We start from the raw sequence: 12,040 nt of genomic DNA, 5'->3' as shown, positions 1-12,040 counted from the left end.
ATTTGATTCCATATTTATAAATGTGAAGGTTTACCTCATTTCTTTTCAATAAAAAGCATATACGTATAGTAAATATGTGTATATTATTTAAAACAAGCTTTGTTCTTTCCCCTCTTATTGGGCTAGCTTTGTTCTACAAGCAATCTCTTTGAGACCATATGATCTAATTTGAGAGTATCTCATACTACTAGCATGTGAAAATGACTCTTGTTTCTGCCAAATGTAGTTAGTCTGCTCCACTGTTCCACATCCAATATGGCGTCGACCTACCACATTGCTTTCAAAGATGGCGCCTTCACACATTTACTTCCGTTTTACGTCACTAGTCACGTGCCTGCCACTCTGCCAGTTACTTACTGAAGTTGAGGAAAAACTTTTAACAAGCTTGCAGGAGGGAAATCGAAACCATCGTTCAACATTTAGGACAAAAAACAAAAGCGTCACTACACTCCTTTCCAGAAAAGAAATCATGGAATCCGTTGCCCAGGTATAAACAGCACACAGCAAATACTTTTGTTCCCTCGAGCTCGCCTTGAAGAAATGACTTTGTTGTAACTGTTACTGTGCAATTCACAGTCACTCTAAAACATGCATTTCTCTCTTTCTCTCTTTTTTTAACCGGCTCAGAAAGTGCTAACTTCAGGATTTACTCTCGACTTTGGACCCCTCAAAGAGCCTTTGGCGTTCATCCGGTTACTCGAATGGGTACGTTATGGTCCTCGCCTTATGCGATGTCTCGTGATTTCTTCTGCGCCGCGAACAACAAAATGAGCTCGCTCTTTGTCATCGGTCTAAAAAAAAGACTTCACAAGATTAAAAAATATATATATGTCAATCAAAATCTGCAAATATCGTTGTCTACTTGATGATATGGGCTACTTAGCCGTTAATATTTGTTAGCATGCTAGGCTAAAATGAGATGGATACGGACGTGTATGTCGAGTGGGCGTGGCAAATTCTGGCTAGCAAAAAGTCATGCAATATTTTTTTCAGGGCTCCAACTAAAAGTGTTTTGGTTAACGTTATATGTGTCATATGATGCATTTAAATTTACATCCCCACTGGATACGATTTCATGTGAGGGCAATTTTACTTCTTGCAAAACACACATTTCAATTGATGTCATTCTTTTTGTAATAACTTTCATTCATTCACTGAACAAAAGTGATTTGAGATACTTTTGAAATGCGAGTAGGGTCGCTGAATGAATTAAAATCTTATCTCAAGGCATCATTGAATATCGGTTTGGGGCTGTGTGGTTGTAATTGCAGGTGTTCTCAATATTTGCCTTTGCCACAACTGGAGGTTACAGTGGTACGGCCAGTGTCAATGTCCAATGCGCCGGCAGCCAAAATGAAGAAATCCATGCAGACTTCAACTACCCGTTTAGGTGAGCACACCCATTTTTCCATCTTTTTTTTTAAACTTACTTCTCAGCCAAGGTCTAGGCTATAACAGTAATAAAAGAAATTATAATCATAATAGAGTTGTATATCATCAATTTACATTAGTGTTCCACCAGCCTACCATGCGTATTGTTGGGAGGAACCCAGAGTACCCAGAGAAAACCCACAAACCCATAGAGAGACTATGCAAACTCCACCCAGGAAGGTCTGGGATCGAACCCTTGATCTCAGAACTGTGAGGCGGAAGATCTAACCACTCAAGTGCCTTACACCAGACACCTTTTTAAAGGGGAAACTATAGCTTGAACTTGGTTTTAATCAAACAAAAAGTTAGACTTGTGGGACAAAAACATTCAACCCGTGATATTGTAACATGTGCACATACATACAATGGGGAGATTTCAAGCATGTTCTTATTTCTGTGTAAAATGAGGCTTTCATCTTGTGACCAAATGTGCAAATTTAGCTCAAGTCTAGTTAGGAAACAATGTATAATAAAGTATATACATAAATGGTGATGTCGTTACCGGTCTGTTTTTCATGTTTACACAGGTTGATGGCACACCCTTATGAAGTTCCCACCTGTGTTGTCAATCAAACAAAGCCACTGGTTTTGTACCTGACTGGAGATTATGCATCGTCGGCACAGTTTTACGTCTGCATTGGAGTCTTTGCGTTTCTTTATACCACCGCATCGCTCGTTATGTATTTAGGCTTCCAGCATCTCTACAGAGAATCCAGTCGTGGTCCAATTGTGGTACGTTTGCCTTAACACTCAGCCATGATCCATTCTGTTGAGGTCATTTAGCGTGAAATTAAATTGAATTTATTTTGTTCAAAATAGTTGCCTGCTCACGTGTAAATACTCCAATTAAGAAATAAATTTTCACAGTTTATCACTTTTTTTAAACATTTTGTTAAAGCCTCGTTCCCCCCAAAAAAGAAGCTTTGACGTGAATTAGTTTTTCCGCAAAATCATTAAAGCTATGCCTGTGGCAACTAGCCATCAAAATGGCGGCTTAAATAGTCAGTGTGAAAGATGCCTCACAGTGCAGCGTAAATGAAATGTTGGCTTGACTTGGGCAATGACAACACCGTGTTGATGAAGTCTATAAAAGACACACACTAATGGCCTGAATGTGTACAAAGTATTTAGGGACTGCACATTAATGATATTTTCCTCATTTTTCTATTGATCGGTGTTATTGAATGAGTTAAACCGTTCCAATCCAAAGTATCACAGTATTACTCGGAAAAAGTCCACAGAATATTTATTTAGCATATTTACAGAAAACTGAGAAAGAGGATTTAATGATTGCATTTTTTGTAAAAGGACCTGCTGGTGACTGCGCTGTTTGCATTTATGTGGCTGGCTTCCTCTTCCGCGTGGGCCAAAGGCTTGTCAGATGTGAAGTGGGCCACCAGTCCTTCCACCATCCTGACTTTTCTTGAGATGTGCAAGGACAGCAGCAACAATTGCACAGCCGGGGCAGTGCCTCACATGGGCCGACTTAACGCCTCAGTGGTAAGTCGTCAACCTTCACGTATAGTGAGTGAGTGATATGCCTGCTTTAAATCCGGTAGAAAATATTTCATCAGCCGGGGTTTGAAGAAGACATTTCCCATTTTTCTGGGTTGAAATAATCTATTTTGTCTATAAATTTGAATTCCTGGAATTTATTACATATAAACCATTGTGTACATTTCTCACAAGGTTGTTTTTAACCTGTATTAATAAGAATTGGTCGACTTGACTTGAGATACGCGTGTTCATTTTCCTCTGTGAGGAATATTGGTTACACTTTCAACAAACTTTTTTTCAAGAAAATTATTTTACGCCAGTGTCCAATACTGCCCAGTACGAGGTAAACATGTTTCTGACCTCTTAATGATTAGTCTATAGTATCATGTAAAATAGATCACATTGCTGCTGACTGAGATGATGTCTACTTGGATTACACAGTGCACTTCTTTGTATCTGTTTGCAGATTTTTGGTTTCTTGAATGTCATCTTATGGAGTGGCAACTGTTGGTTCATTTACAAGGAAACTCCTTTCCACAAGACTGCCGAGCCCCCTGCTACAGATGTGGAGGGTGGTTCCCGACCCTCGTAATTCTTCTCTATCCTAACGTCATTTTAGCCCCAAGTGTACTTATCACTGAGCTAGAAATTATTGAAGAACACCCGATGTTTACAAGGTATATGGTTCTTTGGCTAAAGAGTTACAATGCAGTTTTATCTGTTAGTGCCTTATTACTTACAATTTAGTGCCGTATCATTTTTTTTCTTCACTGACCAAACATTGACAGTTTATTATCCTCAAGTGACATAGCCAAGAAAAACTTCAGAATTTTGTGTTGTTTTCGATAGGGTTCCAATTTTGTGCAAAGCTAGTTGAAGCTGTTTTTTTGTGTGCATCTTTTATTGGGTTTGAATCAGAATGTGAATGCAGTCTTGATGTGACTGCATGCTTTTGTTTGAAATTATTATTTTTCCTCAAAAGGTAGGTGATTAGTTTGTATATGTAAAATAGAATATTTATAACTCAACAGATAGAATAACCGTGGATAATTTTTCACAATGTGTGAAGTTGTGTATTCTAATAAAAGTTCTATTGTTTGGCTCTTATTGCTCTATAGAATTGCCAAAAACTATTATTTAGCAATCATATTTTTTGGTTCAATCCTGGAGTGAAGGACTTTCTGAGTCAAAAGTTGTCATTTGGTTGCCAAAATTAGATATGTAGCTTTTAGCTTTGCATCAAATCACTTGCCTATGGTCATAACTTTTCTTTAATTTTTTTTAATTAAGATTTGGATTTGAAGTGGGATTTTTTTGTAACATTTGTTTGCACTTGTGGACATGATAAACTGTTGTAGATGCTTGCTCTTCTGTTTTTTTCCCCTTTTTCTTTGGAATATTGTTGAATTTCCAAGTGTCGAATAGTATTTCAATAATTAACGCAATTGATCATTTGACTAATAAAATTTTGGTTGCAGAATAGAGGGCGCAATGCGTATTTTATCTGGCTTTGTATGTTCACAATAAAAGTTTCCTTGTAGACTTTGCCTGTTTAATACAGCCATAATGCGTGGAATATAAATCGCAAAGTGCACACATTTTATTTACTGTCGATGCAATTTGCGGTATTTAAAAACCCCGAGCTGTTGCAGGTGTAAAGGGGCCATGGTTGGGTGAGGCAGGAGTCTAAAACGTGTTAAAATGTCTGCCAGAAACCCCCCCCCCCCCCCCCCCACTAAGCCGGTCGTCTGAAGGAATTCACAAACATGGATTTTCCCTGTATAACCACCCCCTGCGGATATTGTTATTAATTTAATGAAGCCTATTTTTAGAAGAATAGGAAAAGATTGTAACACATTTAAGTCACTTAAAAATAATAGTTCTCCTTAAGGTTTTTTCACTCTAGCTGTGCTGTTGTTGACAGTAAGTATACATGATGCTGTAAATCATGGTAGTTTAATGGGTTTCATGGAAATCTCATTTCCAGGAAAATACCTCAATCATCATCAACTGTCAGGTCACGTCCCGTCGTAAGGTACTGGCGTCAGGAGTGGCGCTGGATGCTCCCTCAGTCTCGCTACCTCACAACCAGAAAGATCATCTCAGGTTACCCAAGTGCCCCAGCCAGCATAGCCAGGTCACATCTGCAGTGGTAAAAAGTCACATGGTCCTTTTAGCCCAGATTCAAAGCGCAGGTGTCTTGCACAAAAGCGAAAAGGCGCCAGCGTCTCACAAGCTCTCAAGTGTCGTCGTTTAAGCCCTCTGCCTTGCGCGAGCACCTTGTGACCCCAACAATAGAAAGCGGTATGACGGAGTGAGTCCATTTTCAGGTTAAGGCGTTTTTGGAAAGCCTACTGGCATGTTTTTTTCTCAGGGACGGCAATCAGGTTGTTTAGTTTGAGCCTTTTTTGGAAATGACACTTCTTGGCGTAATACAATAAGTGTAATAAAATGCAATTTTGTAAAAACTTTGAATTTGTTATTGAATTTTTGTGTGATCAACAAACAAAACTGGAGCGTCAATGCAAAAATGTTTTGATGGTAGTCCTATAAAATATCTGGATAGTATTTATGAAGAAAAGTAACTAAGATTCAGTTTCAATCAAGTTTTATTCTTTTTGTTTAAGAAGTTTGAAAACCACACGGTAATATTTTTTTCCTTTCTTTTAAAATAAAAACAACATTTAAAAACTTTCTCAATTGCCTTTTTTTTTTTTTTTTTTCAAGTTATATAAGATGAAAACAAAACCGTGACCATCTAATTCATTCAATCTTTTGCAACAAGCAGCAGCTAAGCTTTGATTTTTTTTATGTGTTTGAAAACAGCAGTTTGGTGTGTGTAAACTGCATAAAATAAGAATTTACCTGTGTGAATAAGTAAGTCCATTCATAAGACCACAGATTTACAAACATTTGAGAATGGCCTTTTTTCAACTGTGTTAAGTATGCCCTCATCTAAATGAACTATATACGTTAGTTTCTACACTAGAAGGCTCGACATTATGTGATGCTGGATAGTGGGACTTCCTTTTCACACCCAGGCAGCAAAGGTGCTTGGAATATTCTGCCAAGTTCACCCTCACAGCACACTTAGAGGAGCTATGCTGCAAACGCTTATTTACACTTTTTTTTTTTAAATCAACCCTAGCGACATGACGAGAATAAGACGAGTGCTTGTGGAAAACCACTGAAATCAATTTTCAAAGTGTACTTTTTTAAAACGCCAGTACAGTAAATTTGATCATTATCGTTATACTTAATTTATTCTTGATGAACATTGTAGTTAAATTGAAGGATCAAAAATATGGCAGTATGGAGTTTAATCATTCACCCTAACATTGGGTGTACATGCTCATTTTAACAGAAAATAACATTGAAGTTGGTCCACCTTTGTGGAGTTTGCATGTTCTCCCTGGGCCTGCATAGGTTTTCTCCGGGTACCCCAATTTCCTCCCTCATTCCAAAAAAACATGCATGGTAGGCTGATTGGACACTCTAAATTACCCCATAGGTATGAGTGAGTGTGAATGGTTCCCACCCATTCAGAGTGTCCCCTTGCCCCACGACCCTTGTGAGTATACAGCAGTTCATAAAATGAATGAATGAATAATATTGAGACTAAAGGAGGTAGTGGTCAAATTTGAAGAGGATGTGACTTGCATACTTTGAGGTTCTTTGTCATCATCATCATCTCGATGGCAAATGTGCACTTGTGTTGATGGTCTAGTGCTAAACAACCATGGGGGGATGGATATTTGGGGCATGAAATTGGCTGTTCGAGTACCTCGCACTTGCTGTCGGAAACAACACGGACAAAATGGAAGCGAGCCGTGATGACTCACGGGGAGTCATCAAACAACAAGGCAGACCTGCGATGTGTCTTTTTGTCCTGAGTCAAAATACAACGCCAACACAAAGCCATTCATGGTCTCATGCTATGCCAACTGGCTGGATTCAGCGACCACTCATTGCACAAACAAACACAATGCCCTTTTGAGAGTCTCTTTTTGAAACTGGAAATGTACGTCTTTGTACACCCGTGATTGGTCGCCAGCAAGTGTAATGAATCTCAAGAAGCATCGTTGGAATATTTAAACCAGACGAATCATTTCCCTGCATTCAATATTTATTTGCCAGAGGTTATGTCTTGTTTTAGTTACATAAGGCTTACACAGCATTATACAGCGTTAAATGTATGAACAAAGACAATGCGTGATTACAGAAGGATGGGTGGCCTATAATTTGGCTAGCCGTGACCCTTCTAGTGTTGCTACACTTGTGTTGAATGTCTATTGAAGGCTGGATTTTCACAGCAGGTCCGATACCCTCTTTAATGCCCCAAATTCTTTTCCATTTAGGCGAGTCCATCCTGGCACAAAACAATCCGCAAACAGCTCATAAAAAAGTTCAGAAACATTAACACCAGACAACATAATGAATGCACATAAGAAACGTCAATAATCTACGGCACGACACGTTTTCCCCATTAAATGAAGGACAAAGCTCTAAATTAGTGTACAGTGGTGCCTTCAGGTACAAGTTAGCTCATAACCAAAAAAATCTGACAATTTAAAATGCTCTTTCCCTGTTGTACAAAAATAAAATAAAAAATGAAAATAGCATTAATTAGTTCCACCACTACGGAAACAAATGAACATTTGCACAGTGTTTTTAAAATAAGGTACATAGTGTTCTATAAAATACACAATACATAACATATTGTGAAAACATTAAATAGAATGTAAACTATTAAATAGTTTGTAAAATGGGACTACTTGGTTGAGATTTTGTGCACTGTTTTAATGAAATTGGGACATTGTTCTTGTAAACAGAATACAATGATTTGCAAATCATGTTCACCCTTTATGGAATGAATACACTTCAATGTCAAGATACTGTATTTGATGTTCAAGCTTATTAATTATTGTTTTTTTATAGCAAATAATCCTTACCTTGGTATTGAACGGCTGCCACACAACAGCAAAAATTGGGAAAGGTAGAAAGACAAATAAAGTTGAGGAATGCTCGTCAAGCAACTGTTTGGACGATGCCACAGGTGAACGAGCTAATTTGGAACAGGTGGTGCTTGATTGGACCAGTGTTTCTTAGCTTACAATTGAAAAGAAAATATGTAATTAAAGGGATTGCAAGAATGAAAAAAAATTCCACTTACAAAGCTTCACAAATTAGTGTCGTTTATCTCGTTTATTGAATGTTGTTCAACGAAAAGGTTATGAAACAGCGGTCTGTCAATTTTGGAATCTTTTGCAACTATAACATTTTGTGTTGAATATCTTTCTTGTCTTTGTCATCACCACAATTGGAACATTATTTGAAAATCATTGTAAATTCAGTTTTTAATTATGTTTTTGCCACCATTTCTTTGGTGTGCTAATTCCAAGAGCTTAATTTTTTTAATTAAACTGGAATTGAGGTTATGTATGGAAAACAAATGTCTTTTCGGTTATGACTTTTATCCGACTTGACCTTGTGTCTCAACACTGCCATCAACAATCAGCTTAAAGAGTCACTGGTGGGCAAAATGGGTTCAATTTGAAGCCTGCACAGCAAATCCAGCCTTTTTCCACCAAAACGTGCTTCTCCAAAAAAGTCAGTCAAACTTGGTCAAAGCCAATCCTTGAAGGTATATTAAATGACTTGCACAGTGTTCCCCCACATATTTCTGACAGCTGGCTACTTCCAGATTTCTAGAGAGAACAAACCAATTTGTTGTTGTTCCACTTTGGAGCATCAGAATTGAAGCGGAACACTGTACCTATGCTACTTTATGTTCTAGGCCAGAAGCAAAATTGGCTGTAATATTCCATCCTGACAAAGTATCTGCGTCGGGATGTTTCAATAATAACATACCTGTCAACTTATGTGTTTTTCCCCTTTTTTAACATTTCTAATTGTGTACGCCGTATGACAACTTTGGTACGGGATTTTTTTCAAGTACGTTTTTGTGGAAAACCGATCTCGTTTTACCGATTTGTACTCTAATCCGGATCGTCTCGGTCACTGGTAGCAGACGGAAACGTCATCGTCGACTGCAAATGTTGTCATGCTTCAAGCATGATATGCGCACGCACATTCCGTCTTTTTACTATCTAAATATAGCGTGTTAGCAAGCAATGTACCAAGACAGGCAGGCTGTCAGCGTCATACAGCGAGATCTACTGAATCTTGAGTTTAGTGCACCAACTGATTGGGCGCTACATCCATTGGGGAAAATGTTAGACTTTTAAGTTGCATTTGTTTGCTTTTTGATCGCTTAATGAGGGGAATTGCAATGGTTAATGAGGGAAGCAATTGGCCGAGGCTGACAGGTACGTAATAACCAGGGAGAAAAAAGTCCCGTTGCCTCCATCGCCTCCCGAGACGCCCATTCGCCTCGTTCTTTTTCAGTATTTCAATCAGTGCTACACATGAAGATGCTGGAATAAATAAAACAAAACAAAAAAACTGTCGATGGTCATCGTCACTTCCGTCTTCTACTCAAACCATCATGGGGGTGTCGGAGAAAACGGAGCTGATGGAATCGGTGACCGACTTCTTCCGGGTTCCCTTCATCAGCGAGCGTCCCTCCTCGTCCCGGGGGCCGTCCCGCTCCAGGTCGGGGTTGAGCTTGCCGTTCTGGCCCCGCGCCTCTTTGGTGTCCGTGAATACCACGTGCCTGCCGTCCCCCCCGTGGGTGGGCGTCACGCTGAGCACGGAGGAGCGGATGCTGTCGTCGCCGCGGCCCCTGCCCTTGCCGGGGCAGCAGAAGCAGTGGCACGGCGTCAGGTAGAGGTAGACCAGAACCAGGACCACGCTGGCCAGGCAACCCACCAGGGTGGTGTAGGCCGTGTTGAGGGTCTCACTGCCACCGTGCATGGTGAAGTTGTGCACCTTCAGCACCACGTAGATGGTCTCGTTGAAGGCCTCGCTGGTGGCGAAGCAGGTGTAGGTTCCCGAGTCCTCGGAGCGAACCGGACTGAGTCGCAGGCTGCCGTCCGGCAGGACCCGGGCCGTCTGGTTGCCCTCGGGGGTGCCGGGAAGCGTCCAGGTCTTGAGCACGTTCCTGCCCTTGGTGTCGCAGGCCAGGGTCAGCGTTTGCTCCAGGAAGGCTTCTTCCTCGGCCTCCTTGAAGGTGCTGCAGTTCATGATGTCGCCGCTCAGCTCAAAGACGTCCACCCGGGCCTTACGCGGGCCCGGCAGCACGCAGGTGAACTCGTCCCGAAAGTCCGCCACCGAGTTGAGCTTGCGCAGGTCCCAGTGGGCCACCAGGGTGTAGAGGTCACAATGACACGGTAGCGGGTTGTTGTGGAAATACAGGCCGTTGCGCAACCAGGCCGGCAGCGCTCGCATCTCGTCCAGGGGGAGCTTCTTGATCCTGTTGGACGACACGTCCAGGAGGCTCAGCTTCTCCAGGCGGGACTTCTCGCGGATGAGTTCGGCGGGGAAACGGGAGATTTGGTTGTGGCTCAGGTAGAGCTTCTGGATGTTGAGCGTGGTGACAAAGGCCGAGTGTTCGATCTGGGTGATTTTGTTATCGTACAACAGGAGAACCTCCAGGTTGACCAGGGGTTCAAAGAGAAACTCATCCAGCTGCCGCAGGCCGTTGGAGGACAGGTCCAGGTGGCGCAGCTGCTTCACGTTGACAAAAGCCTCCGAGGACAGGAACAGCAAACCGTTGTGGCTCAGCAGCAGGACGCGGAGCTTCGGGAGCTTGGACGCCGTCCATTCCGATTTCAGCTGCTTGATGTCGTTGTGGCTGAGGTCCAGGACGGCCGTGTGCGCCGGCACCACCGTCGGTATGCTGCTCAGGTTCATCTTGGAGCAGCTCAGGATGGTGGAGGCGCAGATGCACGGCGCCACCGACGCTGCCCCCGGAGGCCACAGGAGGCCCACGCACACGGCCAACGTCAGCATTCGTCCCGAGAGGTCGCACGCATGCCACATGGTGGTTGCCCGCGTGGACGCTGCTTGCTTTCTAGGCGGGGGCGCACAGGGGGTGGTCTCGCTACCAGAAAACACCCACCGAAGAAGTCTGAGGCATCGCTTAGTGGGGCTGAAAAGGCGAGAAGACCGTCAGTTTCGGGGATGGGAATTTTTATCAATTTCACGATTTTATAGCAGGCATTCTTTGCGACACCATCTAATATTCGCATACATTGGCTGAATGTCTGAAAAGTCGTTGCGTTTGAGCATCATCCATCGTGTGTGTTTGAACAGGAAATAGTAAAAAAATTAGTAAACAATTTTACTGCCACTCCACCAACAGCAGATGGCAGCAATGTACGTTTTTAATCTTGCCCATTTGTGAAAGTTGCTTTCAGAAAAACAAACCTACATTGTTGGTTACAAAAGAACACAACGAAAACAGAAAAAACACGTACGTGTAAACAAACACACAAAGGTATTGTGTGTGTGTGTGGTTTTCCTCAAAACACAACCAACACAACAACAAAAAACACCTCGCCTAAAACGACCTGGCAATTGTGGAGCAGCCCTCAAAGGAACGTGGGAAAAACAACGACATAACGGCGTGGACAGTAAGAAATGACGTTGCTGCCCCAGCTTCGTCTTTCCCATGTCTAGTCAAATCCTGACGTCGTCTCGTCAGAAGAAAACACGTCCTCCATTCATCTTGTCCTTCCATTGACAGCGCACACGTCACGTGTTAAATATCGCACATCAGCCCGTTCGTTTTTGAGGAACCGCCGGTCACCTCCCCTTTATTCCTCATCATAAAAAAATAAATAAACGACATTCCTCTTTGTTTTTTGTTTTTACAAGTTAGAATGAGATGCGTACCTTCATCTTTGAAGCATCTTGGAAGTGGCTGCGGTGGCGAGGCAAGACAAGTCGGAGACGATGAAGCGCAAGCAAGGACAGGATGAAGATGCACGGCGCATGCGCACACTTGAGCGCCCAGGCAGCCACAAGCATTGCCGCCTGCGCCTTGAGTCAAAATGGATCGGACGTCTATCACAGTCAATGACTTCGACTGAAGTCCTCAAGGATTTTGGGTGCTTTGGCACACATGCCAATCAAATTGAAAATTACTAAACAAAAGCTGGCTTCAGGGGAGGAGTCTAATAAACAATAACTATTACCCTAGCCCTAT

At 42.0% G+C, this 12,040-nt stretch overlaps 2 protein-coding genes across 4 annotated transcripts; one reads left to right on the top strand and one right to left on the bottom strand.

Moving 5' to 3' along the window:
• The first annotated feature begins 340 nt into the window (after positions 1-340).
• Positions 341-4,468, top strand: sypl2b (synaptophysin-like 2b). Its single transcript, XM_077606832.1, has 6 exons — positions 341-487; positions 628-705; positions 1,272-1,390; positions 1,959-2,163; positions 2,740-2,931; positions 3,395-4,468. The coding sequence occupies exons 1-6, from the start codon at positions 470-472 to the stop codon at positions 3,518-3,520; spliced, it is 738 nt and encodes a 245-aa protein (XP_077462958.1). The 5' UTR covers positions 341-469; the 3' UTR covers positions 3,521-4,468.
• Positions 4,469-4,921: 453 nt separating this feature from the next.
• Positions 4,922-11,851, bottom strand: amigo1 (adhesion molecule with Ig-like domain 1). Of its 3 annotated transcripts, none has more exons than XR_013301261.1 (3): positions 11,728-11,851; positions 7,881-10,981; positions 4,922-5,072 (listed from the first exon to the last, which is right to left on the bottom strand). XR_013301261.1 is itself a non-coding variant. In XM_077606812.1 (2 exons), the coding sequence occupies exon 2, from the start codon at positions 10,870-10,872 to the stop codon at positions 9,427-9,429; it is 1,446 nt and encodes a 481-aa protein (XP_077462938.1). In that variant the 5' UTR covers positions 10,873-10,981; positions 11,728-11,851; the 3' UTR covers positions 7,034-9,426. The 3 variants fall into 3 exon arrangements, 1 of the variants encoding a protein (XP_077462938.1); XR_013301260.1 differs by lacking the exon at positions 4,922-5,072 and adding an exon at positions 7,034-7,297; XM_077606812.1 differs by lacking the exon at positions 4,922-5,072 and having other exon boundaries at positions 7,034-10,981.
• Positions 11,852-12,040: the final 189 nt, after the last annotated feature.

Source organism: Stigmatopora argus, chromosome 1 (genome assembly GCF_051989625.1).
Source record: "Stigmatopora argus isolate UIUO_Sarg chromosome 1, RoL_Sarg_1.0, whole genome shotgun sequence".
NCBI classification, from domain to species: Eukaryota; Metazoa; Chordata; class Actinopteri; order Syngnathiformes; family Syngnathidae; genus Stigmatopora; species Stigmatopora argus.
This window is presented reverse-complemented; position numbering and strand designations above follow the sequence as displayed.

What these genes read in the sequence shown, in the direction of transcription:
- sypl2b (XM_077606832.1), top strand. An exon ending in CCAGTCGTGGTCCAATTGTG is followed by an intron (nt 2,164 to 2,739) that starts GTACGTTTGCCT and finishes TTTTTGTAAAAG; the next exon opens with GACCTGCTGGTGACTGCGCT. An exon ending in GCCGACTTAACGCCTCAGTG is followed by an intron (nt 2,932 to 3,394) that starts GTAAGTCGTCAA and finishes ATCTGTTTGCAG; the next exon opens with ATTTTTGGTTTCTTGAATGT.
- amigo1 (XM_077606812.1), bottom strand. Translation starts at nt 10,872, where the DNA reads ATGTGGCATGCGTGCGACCTCTCGGGACGAATGCTGACGTTGGCCGTG.